The sequence below is a fragment of the Dasypus novemcinctus genome (assembly GCF_030445035.2).
Source record: "Dasypus novemcinctus isolate mDasNov1 chromosome Y unlocalized genomic scaffold, mDasNov1.1.hap2 SUPER_Y_unloc_3, whole genome shotgun sequence".
NCBI classification, from domain to species: Eukaryota; Metazoa; Chordata; class Mammalia; order Cingulata; family Dasypodidae; genus Dasypus; species Dasypus novemcinctus.
Window position 1 is genome coordinate 290,257 of NW_027261979.1, and position 24,877 is coordinate 315,133.

Genomic DNA, 24,877 nt, shown 5'->3' on the forward strand with positions numbered 1-24,877 from the left:
AAACTCAAGCAAGTAAATGTGTTCAATTGTTTTGTCAATCAAGCACTGGCCTAATCATAATAGAAGGATTTTAGTAATCAGTGCGCTTACTGCATTGATGACCGATCACATCTAAATCAACCAGGGAGACTGCCATCCGCAATGAGTGATGCTTTATTCGACCAGTTGAGTGCCTTAAAAGGGGAAGCAATTTCAGCATCCAGAGAGAATTTCCCAGCTTGCCTTTGGACAGGCAACATCTCCCAGAAGCTCATTGGGCTTCCATCAGAGCCCCTGGTTTACAGCCTTCCTGCCGAACCTGTGGTTGTGCATCCTGAAGGTCATGTAAGAGACTCTTATAAAATCTCATACTATTTACAGGTATCTCCTGTTCATTCTGTTTCCCTCTAGAACCAGGTTTTGATGACAGATTCAATTTCTTGACTGTGATGGGTCTATTGAGGTATTCTCTTTCTACTTGATTGGTGTAGATTATCCATGTGTTTCTATCCATTTCACCTAAATGTTTAAATTTGTTGTCCTACAGCTTAGAGTAACCTCTTGTGATCCTTTTTACTCCTGTAGGGTGTGGGATGATGTCCCCCACATTTTTCTTTTGCAAATTGATTTTATTGATACATATTAATAAATCATACAGTTCACCCAAACTAGACAATCAGTGGTATTTGGTAGAATCACACAGTTGTGTATTCCTCACTTCAATCATTTGTAATGGATTTTCATTATTTGAATAATGCTGCTATTAGTAAACCAAAAACCAGACAAACTAGAATCTTTATCACCTCTCAATTTCTCTGATTCCCTCCTGTACATAGCCGCAATTTCTGACTATTATTGCACAATTATTTGCTTACTTATTAAGCAGTTTTAATTCAGATATATTCACATACCATACACTCTATCTGAAGTCTATAATCAATGGCTTTTAGTATAATCACAATGTTGAGCATTCATCATCACAAAAGTTTTAGAATTATTTCATTATTTCAAACAGAAAAACTCCACACCCCTTAGCATGCCTTGCCTAGCCTTACATGACCACTAATCAAAGTTAATCTCTGTAAATTGATATATATTTACATTTTATATAAGTGGAACCATACAATATGTTACGCAGTGTCTTTGGCTCATAGTAACACAATCATACAGTATTTGTCCGTTTGTGTCTGGCTTGCTTCACTCAACATAATGTCCTCCAGGTTCACCTATGTTGTCATATGCTTTATAAGTTCATTTCTTCCTACAGCTATGTAATATTCTATCACGTTGAATATACACAGGTTGTTTTTCCATTCATCAGTTGATGAACACCTGGGTTGTTTCCAACTTTTGGCAATTGTGAACAATGGTGTGCAGATGTTTCTTTGTGTCCCTGCTCTCAGGTCTTCTGGGCATATACCCAGTAGTGGTATTGCAGGGTCACATGGCAAGTCTATATTCATCTTCTTTAGGAACTGCCAAACAGTCTTCCCCAGTGACTGTACCATTCTGCATTCCCATTAACTGTGATAAGTGTTCCTATCTCTCCACATCCTCTCCAACACTTATAGTTCTCTATTTAATAGAAGCCATTCTGATAGGTGTGAAATGATATCTCTTTGTAGTTTTGATTTGCATTTCCCTAATCATTAGGGATGTTGAACATTTTTTTCATGTGTTGTTTTGTCATTTGTATTTCTTCTTTGAACTAATGTCTATTCAAGTCTTTTGCCCAGTTTTCAATTGGTCATTTGTCCTTTTTGTTGCTGAGTTGTAAGATCTCTTTATATATCATGGATACTAAATCCTTATTGGACATGTGATTTCCAAATGTTTTCTCCCATGAGCTGGCCATCTTTTTAGTCTTTTGACAAATTCCCATGAGGTACAAAATTGTTTAATTTGAGGAGATCCCATTTATCTATTTTTCATTTTGTTGAGTGTGCTGTGGGTGTATGGTCCAAGAAGCCACCATTTTTCACAGATCTTTAGGATGTTTCCCTCCATTTTTTTTCTAGCAGTTTTATGGTCCTATTTTCATATCTAAGTCTTTGATGCATTTTGAGCTGACTCTTTTATAGGGAGAGAGATAGGGCTCCTCTTTCATTCATTTGGTTATAGATATTGAGTTCTCCCTGCAACATTTGTTTGAAGAGACTGTTAGTCTCCTTAACATGTATTTGGTACATTTGTCAAAAACTAGTTGACCGTACAGGTGAGGGTTTATTTCTGGACTCAATTCTATTTCACTGATTGATGTGTCTATCTTTATGCCAGAATCATGCTGTTTTGACAACTGTAGCTTCGTAATACATTTCAAGGTCCGGCAATGAAATTCCTCCCATGTCCCTCTTCGTTTTTAGAATCCTTTGGCTATTTGAGGGCACTTTCCCATCCAAATGAATTTGGAAACTGCCTTTGCTAATTCTGTAAAGTAGGTCATTGGAATGTTGATTGGTATTGCATTGAATCTACAAATCTGTTTGGGTGGGACTGTATCCCACAATATTTAGTCTTCCAATCCATGAACATGCAATGTCTTTCCATTTGTTTAGGCCTTTATTGATTTATTTTAGCATTGTGTTGCTTTCTGCAGGTAGGTCCTGTACTTCTTTGCTTAAATTAATTCATAGGTATTTGAGTCTTTTTGTTGCTATTGCAAATGAATTTTCCGACCAATTTCCTCCCCAGATTGTTCAGTACTAGTGTACAATAACTTTACTGGTTTTGCATGTTGATCTTGTATCCTGCCTCTTTGCTGAACTCATTTATTAGCTCAGATAGCTTTGCCACAGACATTTCAGAATTTCTGAAATACGGGATCATGTCATCTGCAAATAATGAGAGTTTTACTTCCTCTTTTCCTACTTGGATCCTTTAATTTTTTCCCCTTTTCTAATGTCCTAGCTAGAACTTTTCTCTTTTCTAATTGTCCTCACTGGAACTTCAAAATTGAATAACAACGGTGACAGTGGGCATCCTTGTCTTATTCCCAGTGTTAGAGGAAAAGCGTTCAACATTTCTCCATTGAGTATGATGTTGGCTTTGGGTTTCTCACACATACCTTTTATCATTTTGAGGAATTGTCCTTGTATTCCTATCTTGTGAAAGGTTTATTATCAAAAAAATTGTGCTTGATTTGGTCAAATGTCTTTTCTTCGAGATGATCACGTGTTATTGGTTTTTTTCCCTTCAATTTCTTAATGTGATGTATTACATCGATTGATTTTCTTATGTTGAACCAGTCTTGTACACCAGGAATAAACCCTATTTGGTCATGTGCGGTCACCCCTCGGGCTGAAGTGTGGTTTGCAGGCCTGGCGGGGGAGCGGCCGCGGCAGGCCAAGCCGCTGCCCCCATAATAGGGTGGCTGGTCGGACTCACCGCCACCCCTGAAGGAAGCTCGGCATGGGTGCAGAGTGCCCTCGGGTCTCCCCTTCTCGGCAGCCATGCTTCCGTGGCCGCCCCTCCTCCCGGATGGCGCCACCCGATGCCTTGTGGGGCGGCACCCTTCTTCTTCCTTCTCCCTGAGCAGGCGCAGGGGGGAAAATTCCAGTCTGCCCTTTTCCCCTCCCCCAACAGCAGCAACAGCCAGGCGTGGGCAGAAAAATCCGGTCTGCCCTTTTCCCTCCCCTGACAGCAGCAACAGCCAGGCATGGGCGGGAAACTCAAGTCTGCCCTCCACCCCAGCAACAGCAGCCACCAATCCCTAAACCCTGCCCCTTCCCCCAGCAACAGCGACAGCCAATCCCTAACCACCACCCCTCCCCTGTCCAGTACCACCCACTGACCTTTCGCCGGCAACCAATCAGAACAGGGCGTGGCTTCGACCAATCAGCCTTCCCCAGCCCCTATAAAACTGTTCCCTCTCCCTCAACAAAGTGAACTTGCGTGTTTACCTTGTCTCCGCGGTAGTTCTTCTGCTGTGCGCCCTCCAGTCCTGAGAGCCCCCGACAAGGGCCTGGCCTCCCTTGTCCCCAGTTCGTCGCCTGCTTCTCCGGGCGACCCCTTCATCGCCGGCTTCGCCAGGCGACCCCGTCAGCCGAACCGCGCAACCCCTGTGAGACTGATCCCTCGTCTGCTGCTGGACCGACCCCTGGTCCCAAGTGGGACCGACCCCTCGTCCAAAGCGGGACCGACCCCTCGTCCGCAGCCAGACCCCACCTCTGCCGACTGAGCAAGCCATAGCAGTTGGCGCCCAACGTGGGGCAGTGCAACCCCACCTCTACCGACCGAGCAAGCCGCCGCAGTTGGCGCCCAACGTGGGGCAAGGCAACTCCACCACAGCCTCACTCCATAACCTGGCGGCCCCCCCCCTCCTCTCTTCTCACCGTGGGACTTCTCTCATGCAACATTGCTGCTACCTGAGCCTTGGCTACCTCATACGATCCACGGCAGTCTGGGAGAATCGCTGGATGGCTTTCTCCTTCCATGTTGGGGGCTTATACCGACCCGCTATGATTAAGAGGAGCCTTGGATTTCTCGGGAGCGCGCGCTTGCACGTCTGAAGTAATCCTACCACAGCCCTACGCCCTCCTCTCTTCTCACCTTGGGACTTCTCTCGTGCAACATTGCTGCTACCTGAGCCTTGGCTACCTCATACGATCCATGGCGGTCTGGGAGAATCGCTGGATGGCTTTCTCCTTCCATGTCGGGGGCTTATACTGACCCGCTATGATTAAGAGGAGCCTTGGATTTCTCGGGAGCACGCGCTTGCACGTCTGAAGTAACCCTTCCATAGCCCTACGCTCTCCTCTCTTCTCACCCCTATCTTTTCGCTCTGCATTGCTGCTCCTGAACCTTGGTGACCTCATACGATCCACGGCGGTCTGGGAGAATCGCTGGATGGCTTTCTCCTTCCCTGTCGGGGGCTTATACCGACCCGCTATGATTAAGAGGCGCCACTAAAGCTCTCAGGAGCACGTGCCTGAGCACCTCCACCCCTGCCTTCACCTCTGCCTCCTCCCCTCCGTGCTTGCTCCCCTTTGCCTTGCTCCACTGCTCGTCGTTCCGCCCTCCCCTCGTCGGGGCCTTCTCTTGGCCCGTGACCACCGTCGGAGTCCCATCGGCTCCAAGCCCTCGTCTCACAGCGCACCTCGGCTCCCATTGCCGTGCTCTCAAGGATGCCGCTCAGCCAATCTGGGTCCCCGGGAGATACGTCAAACCCGCCACCTCAGCAGCGGATGTCCCGCAGGGAACGGCGCCAGATGCGAGTGATCCAGCACCAACTGAGCCAGCTCACCCTCCACCCCGAGAGGCAACCATCCAACCCTGAAGTCCGTTCGCTGCTCGCACTCTACCATCAGTGCAGACGCCGCAACCCTCGCCATGCTGCCAAGCCAATTAACATAGTCTCTCTCCTTCTCCTTATGCTCTCCCTCGCCACCTCTGGCCAAGCTAACCCCTCTCACCAGCCCCGCTAAATGGCCCGCAACCTGCTTTCCCTGGTCCGCGGCTTGCGGAGCTTCCTCCTGTCTCGACCTCACTCCTCTTCTCAGCCATCCAAAGCATCCTTTCTCGTCCCCCGCCCCCCTCCTTTTTTTTTGCCTGAACCCCCACTGCGTTGCAGATTGGGCTGCCCCATGTTGGCCCGCCCCATTAACATCGGCCTCTCTCGCACCTGTGAAGACTTTGGCCTTCTTATTGTCCTCGCCTATGTCTCCACCACTCCCGACGCTGCCGCCACCACCATCGCTGGTGCCCTGACGTGACTTGTCCTCACAGCTGCGATCCTCCAGACCATCACACAGTCTGCCTCTGCCGCTCTTCACCGCCAAGAAGAGATCAACTACCTGTAATGCGCTGTCACCCTGGACTTTTAACAACGGATGGATCTTACAGCCCCCGAGATCAACAAGAATTAGACATTGGCCACCCTTGCTTGCAATGGCAAGATACCGCCCCCTAAATTGTACATTTATATCCCAGTCTTACTCACCTCCCTCTACAGCCCCGCCTCTTGGGCCTCGGCTACTTGTTACTGCTGCCATCCTGGCCCTTATTTGAAAAGAAGGGGGAAATGCGGTCACCCCTCAGGCTGAAGTGTGGTTTGCTGGCCTGGCGGGGGAGCGGCCGCGGCAGGCCAAGCCGCTGCCCCCATAATAGGGTGGCTGGTCGGACTCACCGCCAGCCCTGAAGGAAGCTCGGCATGGGCGCAGAGTGCCCTCGGGTCTCCCCTTCTCGGCAGCCATGCTTCCGCGGCCACCCCTCCTCCCGGATGGCGCCACCCGATGCCTTGTGGGGCGGCACCCTTCTTCTTCCTTCTCCCTGCGCAGGCGCAGGACGGAAAATTCCAGTCTGCCCTTTTCCCCTCCCCTGATAGCAGCAACAGCCAGGCGTGGGCGGAAAAATCCAGTCTGCCCTTTTCCCTCCCCCGATAGCAGCAACAGCCAGGCGTGGGTGGGAAACTCAAGTCTGCCCTCCACCCCAGCAACAGCAGCCACCAATCCCTAAACCCTACCCCTTCCCCCAGCAACAGCGACAGCCAATCCCTAACCACCACCCCTCCCCCATCCAGTACTGCCCACTGACCTTTTGCCGGCAACCAATCAGAACAGGGCGTGGCTTTGACCAATCAGCCTTCCCAGCCCCTATAAAACTGTTGCCTCTCCCTCAACAAAGTGAACTTGCGTGTTTACCTTGTCTCCGCGGTAGTTCTTCTGCTGTGCGCCCTCCAGTCCTGAGAGCCCCCAACAAGGGCCTGGCCTCCCTTGTCCCCAGTTCGTCGCCTGCTTCTCCGGGCGACCCCTTTGTCGCCTGCTTCTCCGGGCGACCCCTTCGTCGCCGGCTTCTCTGGGCGACCCCTTCGTCGCCGGCTTCGCCGGGCGACCCCGTCAGCCGAACCGCGCAACCCCTGTGAGACCGATCCCTCGTCTGCTGCCGGACCGACCCCTCGTCCCAAGTGGGACCGACCCCTCATCCCAAGCAGGACCGACCCCTCGTCCAAAGCGGGACCGACCCCTGGTCCGCAGCCAGACCCCACCTCTGCCGACCGAGCAAGCCGTCGCAGTCGTGATATATAAGTCTTTTGATATGCCCTTGGATTTGATTTGCAGATATTTTGTGGAGAAATTTTGCATCTATGTTCATTTGAGAGACTGGAATGTAATTTTCTTTTTTTCTAGTATCTTTATCTGGCTTTAATATTAGATTGATGTCGGCCCCATAAAATGTGTTGGGTAATTTTGCCTCCTCTTCCATTTTTTGGAAAAGTTTAGACAGGATTGGTGTTAATTCTTTATGCGTGGAAGAACTCACCTGTGAAGCCATCTGGCCCTAAATTTTTCTTTGTTGGGCGATTTTTGATTATGGAGTCCATCTCTTTAAATGTGATTGGTTTGTTAAGTTCTTTTGTCTCTTGTGGCATCATTGTGTGTTGTTTGTGCATTTCTAGGAATTTTTCCATTTCATCAAGGTTGCCTAGTTTGTTGGCATACAGTTTCTCAAAATATCCTCTTATTATCCTTTTAGTTTATGTGGAGTCAGTGGTAACTTCTCTTTCATTTCTCATTGTATTGATTTGCATTTTCTCTCTTTTTTTTCAGGCCAGCTAAGGGTTTGCCAATTTTTTTGATCTTCTCAAAGAACCAGCTTTGGTTTCGCTGATTTTCTCTATTGTTGTTTTTTGTTTGTGTGCGTGTGCATGTGCGTGTGGATTTTTCCCCCCTGAATTTCATTTATTTCTGTGTTAATCTTTATTATTCCATTTGCTTTGGGATTGGTTTGTTGTTCTTATTCTAGTTTCTCTACACTCAGTTAAATCTTTGAGTTTAGCTCTTTCTGCATTTTTAATATAGGCATTTGGGCCTATAAATTTCCTTCATAAGACTGCCTTTGCTGTATTCACGTAAGTTTTGATTAGCTGAGTTTTCATTTTCATTTCTCTCAGTGTATACACTGATTTCCCTTGCAATTTTTTCTTTGACTCACTGATATTTAGGAGTGTGTTGTTTAGCCTCCACACATATGCAACTTTACCTTTTTCCTGTCTATTATTGATTTCCAGTTTCATTCCATTTTGACCTAAGAAGGTGCTTTGTATAATTTCAGTCTTTTAGTATTTATTAAGACCTGCATTGTGCTCTAACATGTGGTCTATCCTTGAGGAAGATCCCTGGGCACCAGAGGAGAATGTACAACCCAGTGAATTTGGATGTGGTGTTCTCTCTACATCTCTTAGATCTAACTAGTTTATCACATTGTTCAAGTTTTGTTTCCTTGTTGGTCTTTTGTCTAATTGTTCTATTTCATGATGTGAATGGTGTGTTTAAGTCTTCAACAATTATTAAAGAGATTTGTACCCCTACCTTCAGTTTTGCCAGACTTGGTCTCACTTATTTTGAGGCACCCTGCTTAGGTGCATAGATATTTATGACAATTCTATCTTCCTGGTCAATTGTCCATTTTATGAATACATAATGATCTTCTCTATCTCAGTACTTTTTGCATTTAAAATCTGTTTTGTCTGATATTAGTATAGCTACACCTGCTCTTTTTTGGTTACTGTTTGCAGTGGGTTATCTTTTTTCAACCTTTTACTTTCATCCAGTTTGTATCCCTGGGTCTAAGATGAGTCTCTTTAAGCAGCATAACATAAGGGATAGCTTATGTTTTTTTGTTTTGTTTTATCCATTCTGTCAGTCTATATCTTTTGATTGGGAAGTTCAATCCATTCACATTCAATGATATGACTGTAAATGCCTTATTTATTTCCACCATTTTATTCTTTGGTTTTCTCAGGTCATATCAAATTTTTGTCTGTGTTTTTACACTTTTGGTTATGCTTTTTACTATTCTTTCTTCTATACTCTCCTTCAGTCCTATTTCTCCTGTCTTTTTTCCAAGTCCTAAAGCTTCCTTTAATATTTCCTCCAAGGTGGATTCTTTGCTTACAAACTCTCTTAGTTTCTGTTGGTGAATATTTTACACTTATCTCCATACATGAAGGACAATTTTTCTGGATAAGGAATTCCCAGCTGGCAGTTTTTCTGTTTCATATCACTGTCTTCTTGCCTCCATAGTCTCTGATGAGAAAGCCACACTAAATCTTACTGGGCATCCCTTGTATGTGATGATTTGCTTCTTCCTTACTACTCTCAGAATTTTCCCTTTATCTCTGACATCAGACATTCTGAGTAGTATGTGTCATGGATGAAGTCTTTTAGGTTGTATTCTTATGGGGTACAGTGTACTCCTCGGATATGTAAGTTCATTATTTTTTATGAGAGTGGGAAATTCTCTGCTGTTATTGCCTCAAGTACACTTTCTGCCTCCTTTCCCTTCTCTTCTCCTTCTGGAAATCCCAAGACACACATGCTGTTCAGTTTCATGTTGTCATTCAGCTCCCTGAGCACTTGCTCAAATTTTTCCATTCTTCTCTGTCTCTGTTCTTTTCCCTCTTTAATTTTTGCTGCTTTTTCTTTAGTAGCACTTATTCTTTCTTCTGTCATTTTGAGTCTGCTCTTTGTATACCTCTACTGTGGTTTTTTTTTTTTTTTTTTTGGGGGGGGATTCTACTGTGTTTTGTTTTTAGCATTTTATTTTTATTTTTTATAGGTGCTTAGATTACATAAACATCATGTTAAAATGTAAGGGATTCCCATTTACCCCATTCCTACACGTCCCACACTTTCCCACATTAACAACATCCTTCACCACTGTGCTACATTTGTTATAATTGATGAACACCTGTCGGTGAATTGCCACTAAGTACGGATGGTAGTTTACATTATAGTTTAAACTCTCTCCTGCACATTTTTGTAGGTTATCACAAGATACATGATAGCCTGTATCCACCACTGCAACACCATTCAGGACAATTCCAATATCCTGAAAATGCCACCATATTACACCTTTCTTTTTTTGTTTAAAGCTACTTAGGTTATACAAATGTTACATTAAAAAAAAAAAAAAGGAGATTTCCATATGCCCTGCTTCCCACACCTCCCACATTTTCCCACATTAACAACATCCTTCATTAGTGTGCTACATCCATTGCAGTTGATAAACACAATTTATCTCTGCTCTAGCCTTTGTTTTCCCTTGTTTTTGGCATCCTTTGGTTTCTCTTTCTAGTCTCTCCAGTGGGCAGTTAGGTCATTGATTTAGCTCTTCATTTTTAATGTAGATATTTAGGGCTATACATTTCCCTCTTAGCATTCTTTGCCCTATCCCATAAGTTTTATATCTTGTGTTCTCATTTTCATTTGTCTCTGGATATTTACTAATTTCTGGTACAATGTCTTCTTCAACCCAATGATTGTTTAAGAGTGTGTTAACCTCCACGTATTTGTGAATTTTCCACTTCTCCTCCAAGTATCAATCTCCAGCTTCGTCCTGCAGCAGTCAGAGAAAGTGCTTTGCATAATTTCAGTATCTTAAATTCATTGTGACTTGTTCTGTGTCCTACTGTGTGGTCTATCCTGGAGAATATCCACGATCCCTTCTAAAGAATATATATCTCCTGATGTTTTGGGGTGCAGTGTTTCTGTATATGTCTGCTAGGCCTCGTTCTTTTACAATATTATTCAGTTTCTCTGTTTCCTTATTGACCTTCTGTCTAGATGTTCTGGCTATTGCTCAGAGTTGTGTATTGATGTCTCCCACTAGTACTGTGGATATTTCTATTTCTTCCCTCAGTTTTGCCAGTGTTTGACTTATGTATTTTGCAGCAGCTGAGTTAGGTATGTAATATTTGTAACTGTTCTTTCTTCTGGATAGAGTGTCTCTTTTATTAATATGTGGTGTCCTTCACTTAAATAAAAAATATCAGGTTTGCCATTTAAAGTCTGTTTTGTCTGATATTAAGGATAGCTACCCCAGTTCTTTTTCTTTTTATTAATTTTATTATTATTATTATTGGTTACTGTTTGCATGGATTTTCATTTTCCAACTTTTCATTTGCAAACGTTTGGTATCTTTCAGACAGGATGTAGATAGCTCTCTTTTTTCTTCTATTTGCCAACCTATGTCTCTTCCTTGCAGGGTTTAATGCATTAACATTCAGTATTATACTGTAATGGCAGTACTTTCTTCAGCCATTTTATTCTTAGGCTTTTATATATCATAACTCATTCTTGTCTCTCTTTTTACCCTTTTACTCATCCTTACTGATAATCATGATTTCTCCACTCTCCTTGAAACTTTCCCTCTTGTTTTTCTGTTCATTCTGCTGAATTCCCTTTCATATTGCCTTTAGGGAAAGTCTCTTGCTGATCAATCCTCTCAAATTCTGTTTTACTATGAGTATTTTAATCTTTCTCATTTTTGAAGAACAATTTTGCTGTATGTCTTGGCTGACAGTTTTTTCTCTTTCTGTTCCTTTAAAATGTCATACTACTGTCTCCTCACCACCATGGCTTCTGATGAGAAATCAGCACTTAATTATATCAAGAATCCCTTGTATGTGATTGATCATTTTTCTCTTGCTGCTTTAGGGATTATGTCTTTATATATGGCATCTGACAACCTGATTACCATGTGTCTTGGCATAGTTCTGTTAGTATTTATTCTGTTTGGTGCATGATGCACTTCCTGGATATATACGTCCATATCCCTCATAAGAGCTGGGAAGTTTTCAGCCATTATTTACTCAAATGCTCCTTCCACCTATTTCCCTTCTTATCTTCCCTTTGAGACGCATATCATGAATTTCATGTTGTCATTCAATTCTGTGGAACTCTTTTCAAATTTTTTCCAGGTCTTCCTCTATCTCTTCTGTGTGTTTTCAGAATCTTATCTCCTAGCTCACCAATCCTTTCTTCTGCCTATTCAGATCTGTTGATGTAGCACAGGAGTGTGTTTTTAATTCAAATCTGCTGAGGGATGACTGGATTGTATTTTTAAACTCATGAATTGTACCTTCCTTTTTCATTATCCTAACTTGTTATTTTTCTTTGCCTGTTTTCAAATTTTTTCTTTATGTTAATATCCTTCATCATTTTTCACCTCCTTGAATAGGTTTAGGCAATTTGTTTGGTCATCTTTAATGGTTCCCTCTGTCTTTTTCATCTGTTTCTTCAACTAGGAAATATATTCCCATTTCTTAGTATGGCTTATAATTTTTTGCTGATATCTAGCCATCGATTCGATTGTCTTGATGAATTTACTCTGATGGTCAATGCATCTTTCTTAGGATTTTGTTTTGTATGTGTGTTAAGGCTCTTCTTTGACACTTAATTCAACTTATTCCAAATCTTTAGAATTGCCTGGGTTTAACTGATCAAAACTATGCCAGGGACACATGAGGTTCTAAAGGGACTTTTCCTTTCTTTTTTGACTTTGCCCAGTAGTTTGTGCTTTTTGTCCAGTGGTTCACCACTGCCCTAGCAAGGGGAGTGTTTTGCTGTTGGGTTTTTCCCTGTACAGCATCCGCTCTTATCAGGGTTGGTGTTGCAAACAATGCCAAGGGGGAGGTTTGACCTGGCCATCTGGAATTGCAAGTCAGCTGACACCATGGGATCAAAACATCTGATCAGAAGCCTGGCTTGGCCGTTGTCCCTGCCCCAACCTGTTTCCAGGGAGGAAGGTTCCTCTGCCCACCTCAGTTCATGACAGCTAGCCATCCCCAGTCTGTACCTGAGGCTGCTCGTCTCAAGGGTTGGGGATGGGCACCAAGCTGGAAAGCAGTTGACTCATACTTGTCCTGATACCTGGCTTGCTTCTTCCTAGATGCTGTACCAGGTTCTCTAGCCTCCAGAGTTTGAACACCACCACCTCAGGGATTTTCTGCCTATATTTTTTGACATTTCTCAAGGAGGAATGTGCCCTGCTGTTACCTATTCTGATATCTTGAAACACCTAAATTCTTTTCTATAGCAGCATGAAAGTGAAAAGTAATCCAAGTAGGGCATGCAGAGAAAGAACTATTAAGGATAGCTCAACCTCATCTAGATGATCAAAAAGAGTGAAATGTGTATGAAATCTTCAGGGAAGAGAGTGGTGTATTTAAAGCCTCAGACTAAATAAATCAGGATATTCCAGTTTTGGATTACTGTAAGGGAAGCATGTAGAAGGACAGAAAGGAAACCATTGTTTATATACTTTCAAGTGCTGATTATCGAAGGACAATAGGGAGAGGAGAGGAGTACTTAGCCTCAGATCATGTCTAGCCTTAAGATACCATTGTTTTTAAAATAATTCATGTCACCATACCTCTTTGCAAGGAAATTTACCTTCTCTTATTGACCAAAACCTATGGAAGGGGAAATTGAATAAAATGTTGTTGTAAAAAGGTGGTAACAGAGACAAAACGGTCATTAAGTGATGGTGGGCTGATACAGGAAAATATGAAACAATGAGATAGAGAAAACTAATTTTCTAATTCCTCACATATAATTTATGCGGCATATGGAATTCAACATGAGACTTAAGGCCTTCATACTTACATTACGTGGTGACAACATTACATGGTGTCAACACAAAAAAGAGAATTTAAATGTAAGAATTCAGATAATTGAGCTCAATAAAGTGGGAAATAAAGTGTACCAAGTTTTATGAAGAGAGTGTAGCTCCACTATCATCAAGCAAAACAGACTTTATGTAAAGAAACACTGAGAATCATATAGGATTCTTTCATTTATCCTAAAGTCAATCCACCAGGAAGACACAACAATCCAAGTCAGTGTATATCAATAACATAGCTTCCCGTCCTATAACGGAAGAGCCATCAGATGTAAAGAAGAAATAGGCGGATCACAGTAATAGTTTATGTCCTTTGCTGATAGAACAGACACTAAAGAACGTAAGTGGGGATACAGAAGTGATTGATCAGATTAACAGAATGAAACTCATTGATATGTACAAAACAAGAAATCTCAGAAGATAACAGAATTTACTGTCTTGTCAACTGTACATGGGAAGTTATCCAGTAGAGGCAAGTAGGGAATTAACAGGCTTTTTCCACAAGTGAAGAAAGGAGAAGATGTATTCATTTTCTATTGCCACGTAAAAAACCGACACACATAGAGTGGCTTAAAACTACACCTGTTTACTACCTCATAGCAGTTGAGTAGTTAGTATTCTGGGCAGAACTTAGCTTGGTCCTCAATACGAGCTCGCATGGGACTGTACCCAACATGCGGGCCAGCTCTGTTCTCATTTGGAATCTTCTGGAAAAGAAATGACTTCCAATATCATCCCAGTTGGTGGCGGAATTAATTTTCCTCCACCCAATAAACTGAAGGCCTGGGTGCTTGCTGGCTACTGTGTGAAGGCCTCAACGGTAGTCGCTAAGTTCTTCAAGTCAACAAAGAGAGTCCCTCTTTCTCTGGAAGAAAAAGAAGGCTCTAAGAGTTGACATGTAATAACTCCAGGGACATCCATCATCCTTGCCATATTGTATAGGTTAGAAGCAAGTCACATATCCCTCCCACATTTAAGGGTGTGGAATACACAAAGGCATGGGCAAATAGAAGAAGATCCTTAGGTGTCTCCTTTGTGTCCCTCTAGACACCACTGAGGAAGACAGGTCCTAGGTTTCCTGGCAACATAAGCATATCAGAGAAGGTATCTTATTTCTGTTCAGCTTTTCCCACCTAGCAGTAGCACAGAGGATCTTTCTTTAGCGTTTTCTCCTCCTAAAAAGGAAGTTCCCTCTAGCAAGAGATAAGCATTCTCCTAGCAACCTGAGAACGCCGCAATACATCTGTGCTGAACATTGCGATAGCCATTATCCCTGGATAGTTTCAACTGTACCATTTTGTTTCCTTTAATATTTAGTGTTTTATACCCATGAGTCAAAAATAATCTACTATCCTAGTATTTACTTTGGTGGTGGAACTTCCTTTATAGCATTTCTAAAAATACTGTGGAGAAATGAAATCTTCTAAAATATGTTGTGAGTGGTTTTTACCAGATCATATACCCATCTCATAAACAAAATCCAGATCACGCATACAGTGTTCGGAAAAACTCCTAAAGTTCTTTCATCCCTTTCCAAACAAGTGCCATCACCCAGGTACGATTTCTTTTCCATAGTACACAAAGAGGCACTTGCCTTTACCACCTTGCCTTATTTGTGCTTTACTCCCCAGCAAGTTTCTATTTACAGAAAGGTCATGCCAGTGGGCAGCCCAAGGGTTTACTATCAAAAAAGAGCCAGAAAGTGTCCGCAAACCTGCATTTGGTTAGATGCTATAAATGGTTGCTTAGCCTTGTCCTTTTACATTTCTCCATTCACTGACACAGAGACTCAAAGACAATTAGTAGGGAGAGTTGAGGCAGCAAACTGTATCTTCTCTGTGATCAAAACCCACACGCATAGAGACATACATCAGCTGTATTTCCTTGATGATTTACTTTTTGTAACCCAAGAAAAGGGGTCATCTAATAAACAGTAAAGAATTGATCGGAAAAAACAAAGAAGATTTTTTAAGAAGTAAGTGAGAAAGGGAAAACAAAAAGTCAAACAAAGTAATGAACATAATTTGAGAAAAAGCGTGAATCTGAAATTCTAGAGAGGTTTCCTGAAATCCTGAGGATTGTCTTTAACAGCTATCAAAGTTGTTCCTGAGTAGATTTTTCTCTCAGGATTTTCAGATGTGGAGACCCAGTACTCAAAACTGTTCCAAAGTCAGATCTGACAAACACTTCGAGTGCCAACTTTGGGATTTGAATAAATTGTTTTTTGAGTTTATCATTTTTATTTATTTCTGTCATTTTTTATACAGAGAGTAAAGGGAAGTGAAGGAAATTAAAATTATGTTTTTCCTCCTCAGATGCAAAATAGGATCGATTATTCCTTGCAGATTTTATTAACGTATTTACAGTTTTACCTTCATTGCCCACTAGTTAACTAGCTCAAAAGTGTTTTACCTTAATAAACATTAAAGATGTGTACATTACAACGATAAAAAGAAAAATTGAAGGATTATCTATAGTGTGGATAAAGTATATTATACATATTGCTTCTAGAGTGTATTGAGCCTGAGCCGTAAAGCATTTCCCCAAGTTTCCTTTTGGTGGCCTTTACGCAGTTGCCTGGATGAAAATCTGAAGGCAAGTGGAGACAGATAAGCCTCACAGGTCTCAAGGCTGTCCATTGTGAGCCCACACGTCTGGATTTTATCCCAGCAGCAAAGGGAAACGGTCCACTAAATCTGGCCCTCATGCCTTGGCTGGAAGAGGCCAAGGAAAAAGCTCTTTAAACAGCAGGCCACATTGCCACTAATCATTACTGCAGCACAATGGATATAGCTTGTGGAGCTAAACTGCTGATGTTATGATATACACAACACAAAACATCACAAATGCAAGTGATGTTGATACCCTATAGGATCTCACTAGCTATTCCTTCAATAAACACTCCCTCATCATGACTGCTTTCTCCTTCTTCCCTGAATTAATTAATGCAGGCCCTTTCTACTGTGCCTTCATATTTCAGAGCATTCAAATGTTTGAATTTCTTAACACAAAGGTGACATCAGATTTCTGTTAACTAATAAATGGATTCGTTTGAAATTTTCTTAGTTTTTGAATAATCATTTTGATCTTGAAAAATGTTGGTGCATAAGTCTTAAATTGACTGTCATAGTATTCAGAAGACCTTAAAATTTTATATTTACAACCACTTCCCTTCATACAAATCTATTAATATCTTTAAATATTTGTAAGATTAAGAATCCTTGAATGTCAGTAATATCAAATTTGAATTTTACCGCGGCTTCTGCTTCATCACATGGAAGTAATTAACAGTTTACTTCCCGACCACGGGAAGGGAGGGAAATATTCTCTCTCGGGAGAAAGTATTTTATCAGTAAGCCTTACAAGATATGTACCACGAAAGGAAAAATAATAATGGGAAGAGGGTGAGTATGGAAAAGCAGAACAGACGCTCCAGAAGAACGACTTCCAGGAAGTCACGGTCCTGTGAGTAAGTCCACACACGGTGATGAAGGAGCCCCTCTATCAGTCGTTTTCATAATTGGATAGGCTCAAGAATGAAGACCCACCTTCCCCTAGCTTAGGAAAGACTTTTTTTTTTTGGTTTCCTTGTCGTCCTCCCTGCCGTCTTTTCTCTTCAATGAGGCAGGTGTATGGGCGAGGGGGGTTTCAGGTAGGCGGCCTAGCGCCCCCAAAATGAAACTTAGGGGCAGAACAGGGCGCCTTTCCGGGCACCGGTGCTCGGCTGCCAGGGCGCAGTTTTCCCGGCTCCGCTTAGGTTTTGTGGGCGGGATAATCGCTGCGGGCAGCCAGATCCTGTATGGCGGGGTCTGCCTCCATGGCTTAGGAAATTCCGCCCCAGAACCAGCCGGGGTCCCCGCGCGGGCCCTGACCTGACCTTCACTGAGCGCCACGCACGTTCCCCACCAGCCTGCTGGAGGTGAGCAGCGCCCTGCAGACTCGCTCCCTCGAAGGCTGGGCTGCGGGTTGCAGGCGCAGGCTTTGCTCCAGCCCAGTGTGAGGGCGGGGCAGGAGCGGGGAAGGGCAGGAGCGGGAGGGGCCAGGGCTCTGCGCCGCCGGAGGGGTGGGGGGGGGGGAGCGGCGTGGGGCGTGGAAAGCGCGGCTTTCCCCGTCACTGGCCGTCGTGCCGTCACCAAACGCTGCGCATGCGCCCAGGACGTCTCCAACGCCACAGGCTGCCGGGGCCCACCCGCGTAGCTAGGGGGCGCTGCTGTACCCGCGGGCGTGGCCTGGGGAGAGCGTGTGCGGGGTCTTTCCCTGCACCGGCCCGGGCCACATGGCGAGTGAAGCGGGTCCTGGCGAAGGCCCGGCTCCCCAGGCACGCTCAGAACACCTCGTTGGCCTGGCAAGCGGCCCTCTGGTAGGAGAGTCGCTGGGGCCTGCCGGCGAGCGGTCCCCACAGAGCTGCAGGGCAGGGCCGGAGGCACAGGCCCCAGCTGGAGGGAAGGAGTCGGGGGAGGCCCCGGTATGTGGGGAGGTAGCCTTCCAGGCAACCGAGATCCGGGGAAAGAAAGACGAGGCAGAGGTGGGGAAGGATGTGGTAGTGGAGAATATACTGGAGGTGGCGGTTATAGTAGTAGAGGAGGAGCGAGAGGAGAAACTAGCGGAGAGGCGGAAGCAAAACAGGCAGGCACGGCCAGAACGTGGACCCACCAGTACCCGACCCTCCTTGGAGCAGCTGTTAGCCCTTCAGTTAGATCTGGAGCCAGTGAATGCCGAAGCCAGCAGGGCCTTCTTTCGGCTGAAGCGTACCCTGTGGCAGAGGCGCAAAAAACACATGGACAACAGAAAAGCCGTCATCCAGGGTATTCCTGGTTTCTGGGTCAAAGCCGTATCCTTCCTATTGCTCACACGTGGTGGCCTCCATGGGGTTCACCTAGGGAAATGGTGGTTAGAGAGGGCACTGCCAGTTGGCGAGGGGTTACTCACAGCTGGGGTGGGTACAGTTGGGAACCAACGGGCCCAGGGATGAGACAACGGCCTTTCTTGAACCACACTCACGCAAATCCTAGGCAAAAGGTGCCTGAAACCTTTGGGCTTATGCGTAATGTGGGGAAACTTCGTGGGTGTTTACGTATGTGTGGAGATCTGTATGCAGCATTAAAAACAGCATAAAGAAACTTTCACACACAGCAGGTACGTGTAGCACACTTTTTCGTGGAAAATAACCGACCGGATGTTGTGCAAACTCCCATCCTGTCATGTACGTGCTGTGTTGTCACTGCCACTATTTCCTTGCCAAACACCACATTTTCCAAACAGTGATTTCCTTTGTGCTACAGCTGCTGTCCCTTGCTTGGCACCATCTTCACTGCATGCGCTCTTCCTCCAAATATATATGCCATCTCCTTGTACTGTGTGATGCCAGCAGAGCTCCAAACATAGCCATGTAGCTCATGTTAAACCAGAGGACATTTTTCAGGTCATAGCCTTATGTGAACATCCCCACGTCCTCACTGAGAGCCCAGAGAGCACACATCCAGACCCAAGAAGTATCAGGGCAGAAGAGACAGGAGGGCACATAGGAGAGAGAGGGATCAAGAGCTCCTTAGAAACAAACAGTCCATATGTGAGTACAGACAGCCACAGAAAACCGAGAGGACCGTAGAGCCTAAGCAACCTCTCATGAAGGATGGCAATTGAGAGAGAGCTCTACAATGGCAGATTATCTGGTAGATGTCCTGCCTTATGTTGGTTGCTTGCCAGATATGCTTTGCCTGCTTTTAACCCTTTCATTCCTAGCTTAGAAGGCTCCTTGACTCAATGCAGATTCTGAACCATCCCCAGATATCAGCCATGATCACTGACCAAGATGAAGACATGCTTAACTACATGACCAATCTGGAGGTGAGGCAGGGAAGACTGAGGTGCTGGAGCTGGGTGGGGGCCAGCAAGGGGAAATAATTCATCCATGGAAACAGGCAGGGGTCTTCTAGGAAGAGATTGTACATGTCTACTCCATGTCGTCATGGCAGGTGGAGAACAGCCAAGCCAAGAACCACTGCAAGATCACGTTTTTCTTTAGGAGAAACCCGTATTTCCAGAATGAAGTAATCATTAAGGAGTATGACTTTAATGTCACTGGTAAGAGATGGCTTTCCAGGTGGATCATGGCAAATGGTAGGGGTGGGCCTTAAACCGAAAGGATCCAGTCCCTGGATCACATTTTCCTCTTTCTACAGGATATAGGCCCTCTCATTCCACTCCAGTCCAGTGGTTCCGGGATTATGGACGCCAGGCCTCCCGTCACAGGCATCACAATGATAACTTTAACTTCTTCAACTGGTTCTCCGACCACAACTTTGCAGTGTATAACAGAATTGCTGAGGTGGGGCAACTCTGGGAATCATCAGAAGTGGCCTTTGTTGGCCTGCCCCTAGCTGCTTGGGGAATGAGGTTCTTACCCTGGCCTAACCCTACCTGTTTCCTCTATCAGATCATCAATGAGGACCTGTGGCCCAATGCCCTGCAGTACTACCCAAGGGAAGAAGGGACCAGCACAGAGAACGGAGAGGATGGGTGAGGATAATGGGCAGTGGGGACTGAAATGCAGTGGTCATTTGCTGGGAAATTCATTTCTGTGGTGGAGGAACTGAGGTTAAGAGTAAGACTTTATGCACCCCAGGTCAGGCAGGGAGTCATTGTGAGACAGGAACATTGGAGAACTGTTTCAAAACAGGTTCTGGATGGGGAAGTTTAAGCCTAATAAAGGAGCATGACCAGCCCAGGCCACTCATATGGATGGAAGGCTGAATCTTTAGCTCCATTTCCCTGAAACATCATTCCATGGGTTTCATTTCCACAGTCAAACTCCTACATTTAGGTTTGGCTCACCCTAAGGCTTTATAACCACCTTCTCCGAAAATGACTACCAATCTCTATGGAATTACTCACTAGAGTGTTCCATCACTTTTCTATTCATATAATCAGTCTTTTAATTGTCATGTCTATCTCCTGACCCCTCCCACAGCAATATGGATAATATAGGCATGCAGGGATTATATGAACTCATGGGGGAGAAAGTTTAAGAAATCACAAGTGATGAAGGAATAGTCTCCAGAACAGGACCTGTAGGAATTAACTTAATATTCTAATATTGCCCAGGAAAAAAATACAGCTTTTAGTGTGTGTGTGTGTATGTATGTGTATCTGTATACTTTTCTATGTGTTCATGTTTCAGGGCTCGTAGAGCTTTTAATATGAAAATGATAGAGCAAATATCAGAAGGCATAAAGAGCTACTTCAGAAACAAGAAATGGTGGCAAGATGCTTCTCCTGGGCAGGAGAGAAATGAAGAACTGGGTAATAAGAGAGGAAGACACTGAAGTGATAGTAGTTAGAAATAAACACAAACACGTATGTCTGTCTTTGTGTGTGTATTTATATGATTTTTTTTTTTTTTTTTTTTTGGAGTAGATGCAATAAATAGAACTCCTTGTTTAGGGCTTCTTAATATTCTCTAGGAAATTCCTAGTCTGGAGAGAAGGAGCCAGGGAAAAGGGCTTGGCCTACAAATGTGGATCGTATGTATTATGCTTTGGGTGTCTAAATGAGGGCACAATTATTTCTACTAGTAGAGGCACTGGGGAGGACAAGAAGAAGAGACTAGTTGCTAGAGATAGGTGTTCTTTATTTCTTAGGAAAGTTCTGGGTTTACAGTGAAATCATGCATAAAATGCAGAATTCCCACGTACCACCCTAATAACACCTCACATCAACGTGGAACACTTATTACAATTGGTGAGAGAACATTTTAATAATCATAATATTAACTATATTCCATGATTTAACTTGGTGTTTCCTGTCTGTATAGTGTAGTTCTATGGATTTAAAAGTTTATTCTGTTACCAAACATATGGTCTAATATTTTCATTTTAAAAATCATTATAAACTTCCGAGAAGTTTTAACTACAGAAAAGTTACATCAAAAGTATAGGGGATCCCTGTATTACCTATACCCACCCTCATACACATTTTCCCATTACTAATGCCATTCATTAATGATGGATATTTGTTCGACTTGATGAACCAAATAGAAGCACTGTTACTAACCAAGGTCTATAGTGTGTCTTTTGCACTTCACACTGTTTAGTTTTATAGGCTTTGGCAAACGTATAATGCCCTGTGTCTGTCACTGCAGTAACATACAGGACAATTGCAATGCCCTAAAAGTAGTGTTCTGCCTGCTTATCATTCCTTCTCCCTCTGAAACTCTGGTAGTCACTGTCTTTTTATCAATGTTAAAAGTTCTTTGTTACCACATGATACCAAAAACAATAAGTCTACCTAAGTCCATGATTAACTGTTTTGCTTGTAACTGTAAATTCTCCCCACTTGGGGGATGGACTTGCCCACCATCATCATTTCGTTAGTTGTCCTGGACAAGTCTGAAGAGCTGGAGAGTAACTGTTGGTCACGACTCTGCTGGGATTGAGGGCTCAATTGGCATACGAACAGTTTGAAGATTCACATCTCTAAGACATATGTTTGATGGTTGTGAAAACTACAGATGGAAGTAAAAGGGGAGAAGAATCACATGTAGGGAATTCCTGTGTAGCCAGCTGAACAGGTATGGATTTCATGGACCTCGGTGCCTTGCATATAGTGTAGAGATGTCCGTAGGGCTTTTGTTTGAAGTTTTGTTTAGTGTGGTAATTAGTGAAGTCCCCCAGAGGATCTGCATTCATTATCTAAAATTTTTCATAAATTAAACATTTTCCTTTTAAACATAACTCTCCATTCTCTTTTCCCAGCCTTCTAATCTACTTTCCATCTCTTAATTATTTTAGATGCTTCCTAAAGGGTAATCAACAGTATTCATCTTTTTGAGTGTTGTTTCATTCAGTACAATGTTCAGAAGATTCATTTGTGTCATGGCTTAAGAACTCTATTCCTTTTTATGACTGAATAATGTTTTATTATTTGCCTATACCAAAGTTGTTTTTTTTTTAATCCATTCATCTGCACTTGAGTTTTCCACCATGACATAATGTCTGGGATGAACTCTGCACTTTTTGAAGTCTTTTGGCCATAAAACATATTTAATGCGCCCTCATTTTGGTCATAGTCTATTTCCACATGCATATTTGGTTGTTGGTGCTTGGTAATAAACTCTCAGTGCCACGAAGCTCATCCCTGGGAGTCATTACATTTTCCTTTCAGTAGCATTCAGGTATCTATATGTACTTCGGTGGTAATAGCATTTACAGCGTTGTGCTACCATCGTCACCATCCATTACCACAACGTTCCATCCTTCCAAACAGGATAGAGGATATCTTAAATTTTAGTCCATTATTGAAGAAAACATTCACCAAAGATTTTTGAATGCAAGAACCCTTTGCAGTGACTACCAGTCACCCTGTCAGGACCACTCTTCAAAATTAGAGTTTAGGGACTTGATGTGAAATATATTCACAGGCACTTTGGGAAAAGGAAACTTGCATGTGGAAGGTTCAGATTTTCCAGGGCTTCTGAGTCTGGTGAGTACAGGAAAATCAGAACTGCAAGAAGAAAACATTTCTCATAATGAAAAGTGCAGTGCTACCTTTCCTTTCTTTGCATTTCATTTTTGGTGCAAAATGGATCTAGTCAGAGGTAATGAGATCTAAGTGTGCATGCTGGTGTAAACAAGTGTCAGGCTACCCATGTACACTCCTTCCATGATGACCCTAAATGTAATCACTTTGTTTTTAGCCCTCTTCTGACAGCCTTGAATCTTTTGCCCAAAATCAGCATTGGGTGACTCCACATATTGCTTTGCATTTCCCCACAAACCTTCAAGTTCTTTTCCCTTCTAGTCACAGCAGCCTTTCACTTCTTAAAAGTTCCACAGCAAGCCTTGAGAAATAATTTTGTGAGCTCATGACTGACAGTTTTAATCTATATGCTTAGACTACTCTCCCACAAACTAAGAATACACTGATCTTTGAACTGCTTGACTACTTTTGTATCAGTTGCCCCTATGTGTAATGACTAAAGATGTAACTTCAGCCCTACTGACAAACCTTGAAAATGCTCATTTTGGGTAATTGTGAAAGTGTAACTTCTGCCCTGTTGAGAAATATTGTCAGTGTCCAGTCCTCAATTATCTGTCCAGAGCGCTACATTTTAAAATCATGCTTTCCATGCATATGCCTGTGGGAAACAAAGGCATTTGTTTCCGTAACAGCAAGTTACTTCCGTAATAACTGGGCCATGCTGTCCCTACAGGTGCACGTGCCTGGCGGAACCAGGACTTGATAGCACGAACGACCTGGGCAACAAGATTTATGAGTGTATTTGTTTCAGTAACATAATAGAATATTGTGAGCTTTGGTCACTATCTAATCCACCGTATTCTTAAGGATAACATAATGGTAATGGTTATCTAGAATAGTTCCTGCTAGTGGTAATAGTTATCTAGGATAGTTCCTCTTCTCACGACCTGTTGGGGTATATAAACAAGCCCCTGAGACTAATAAATTTGTCTGACGAGCTTGAGGCTTCAGTGTGATCGGGGAGGACGTGGTGCTGGAGAATATCATGGAGGTAGTGGAGGGAGTGGCCGAAGAGCAGGTGCAAGAGCAGGAGCGAGAGGCGGAGCAGAAAAGCCTGGAGGAGGGGCAGGAGGAGTGCGGGCGGGCCCAGCCAGGGTGCGATGCCGCGGAGGCCAGGACATCCCTGCAGGCGCTGGAGGTCCTGCAGTTAGAGCTGAGCAGCCTGCAAGCCCGAGCCAACCGGGCCCTGTGCCTGCTGAAGCGCAAGCTGAAGCGCAGAAGCAGCATCATCGAGGGTATTCCTGGCTTCTGGGTCAAAACCGTATCCTTGTGCAACTGCGTTTAGCTAAAGTCCAAGCGCAGGCAAAGCTCCTTTCTGGTGATAGAAAGTGCAGCTTTCTTAAGTGCAGGGAGGGAATTTGGCCGAAGAGACGCAAAGAAACTTTTGGGGGTGGTGAAAATCTGCTAAATCCTGTTTGGTGATTATGTGGGTGTGTAGAGTTGTGGCTACTGAACAGATTAAGGGCTGGACATTTTATTATATGTTGATTATATTTTAATACAAAAAGATGATAAAAGCCCTCCCCCAAAAAACACCAAAAAAAAAAATACCAACAAAAAACGTATCCTTACTGCAATTCCAAGGGGAGTGGACTAGGGGTGAGGGTCATGGGAGGAAGTCACAGCTGGGGAAGGAGGCAGTCCTAGTTGTGAGAGGCAGTGGTGCAAGAGGAAGGAGGTCCTGTTGAGGAAAAGGGATGGACACAGCCACACACAGGGGTCTTGGGAGGATATTGATTCTGTGGGTAGTAATTTTGTCTTCCTTCTTCATGTGTAGGATTTAGCTCTATGTACTGCTTACTTAGGCGGATACATTCAGCACATGAAGTCCTATGTACACTTTTGCACCCTCACCAGGAACTCAGAGACTGCCTTTCGTGCATAATTAGTAGCATACAGACCCCCACAGATTTGTAAGAGAGCGCTCAGGATCTCAGGAAACAGACTTTCCAAGTGTGAG

General features: G+C 43.8%; 1 protein-coding gene across 1 annotated transcript; it reads left to right on the forward strand.

The window, feature by feature from the left end:
* The first annotated feature begins 17,514 nt into the window (after window positions 1-17,514).
* Window positions 17,515-20,733, forward strand: LOC139438616 (testis-specific Y-encoded protein 2-like). The gene is made up of 6 exons (XM_071213684.1): window positions 17,515-18,211; window positions 19,150-19,227; window positions 19,356-19,464; window positions 19,563-19,708; window positions 19,817-19,899; window positions 20,561-20,733. Exons 1-6 carry the CDS (start codon window positions 17,657-17,659, stop codon window positions 20,703-20,705), a joined length of 1,116 nt encoding a protein of 371 aa, XP_071069785.1. The 5' UTR covers window positions 17,515-17,656; the 3' UTR covers window positions 20,706-20,733.
* The last annotated feature ends 4,144 nt before the right edge of the window (window positions 20,734-24,877 follow it).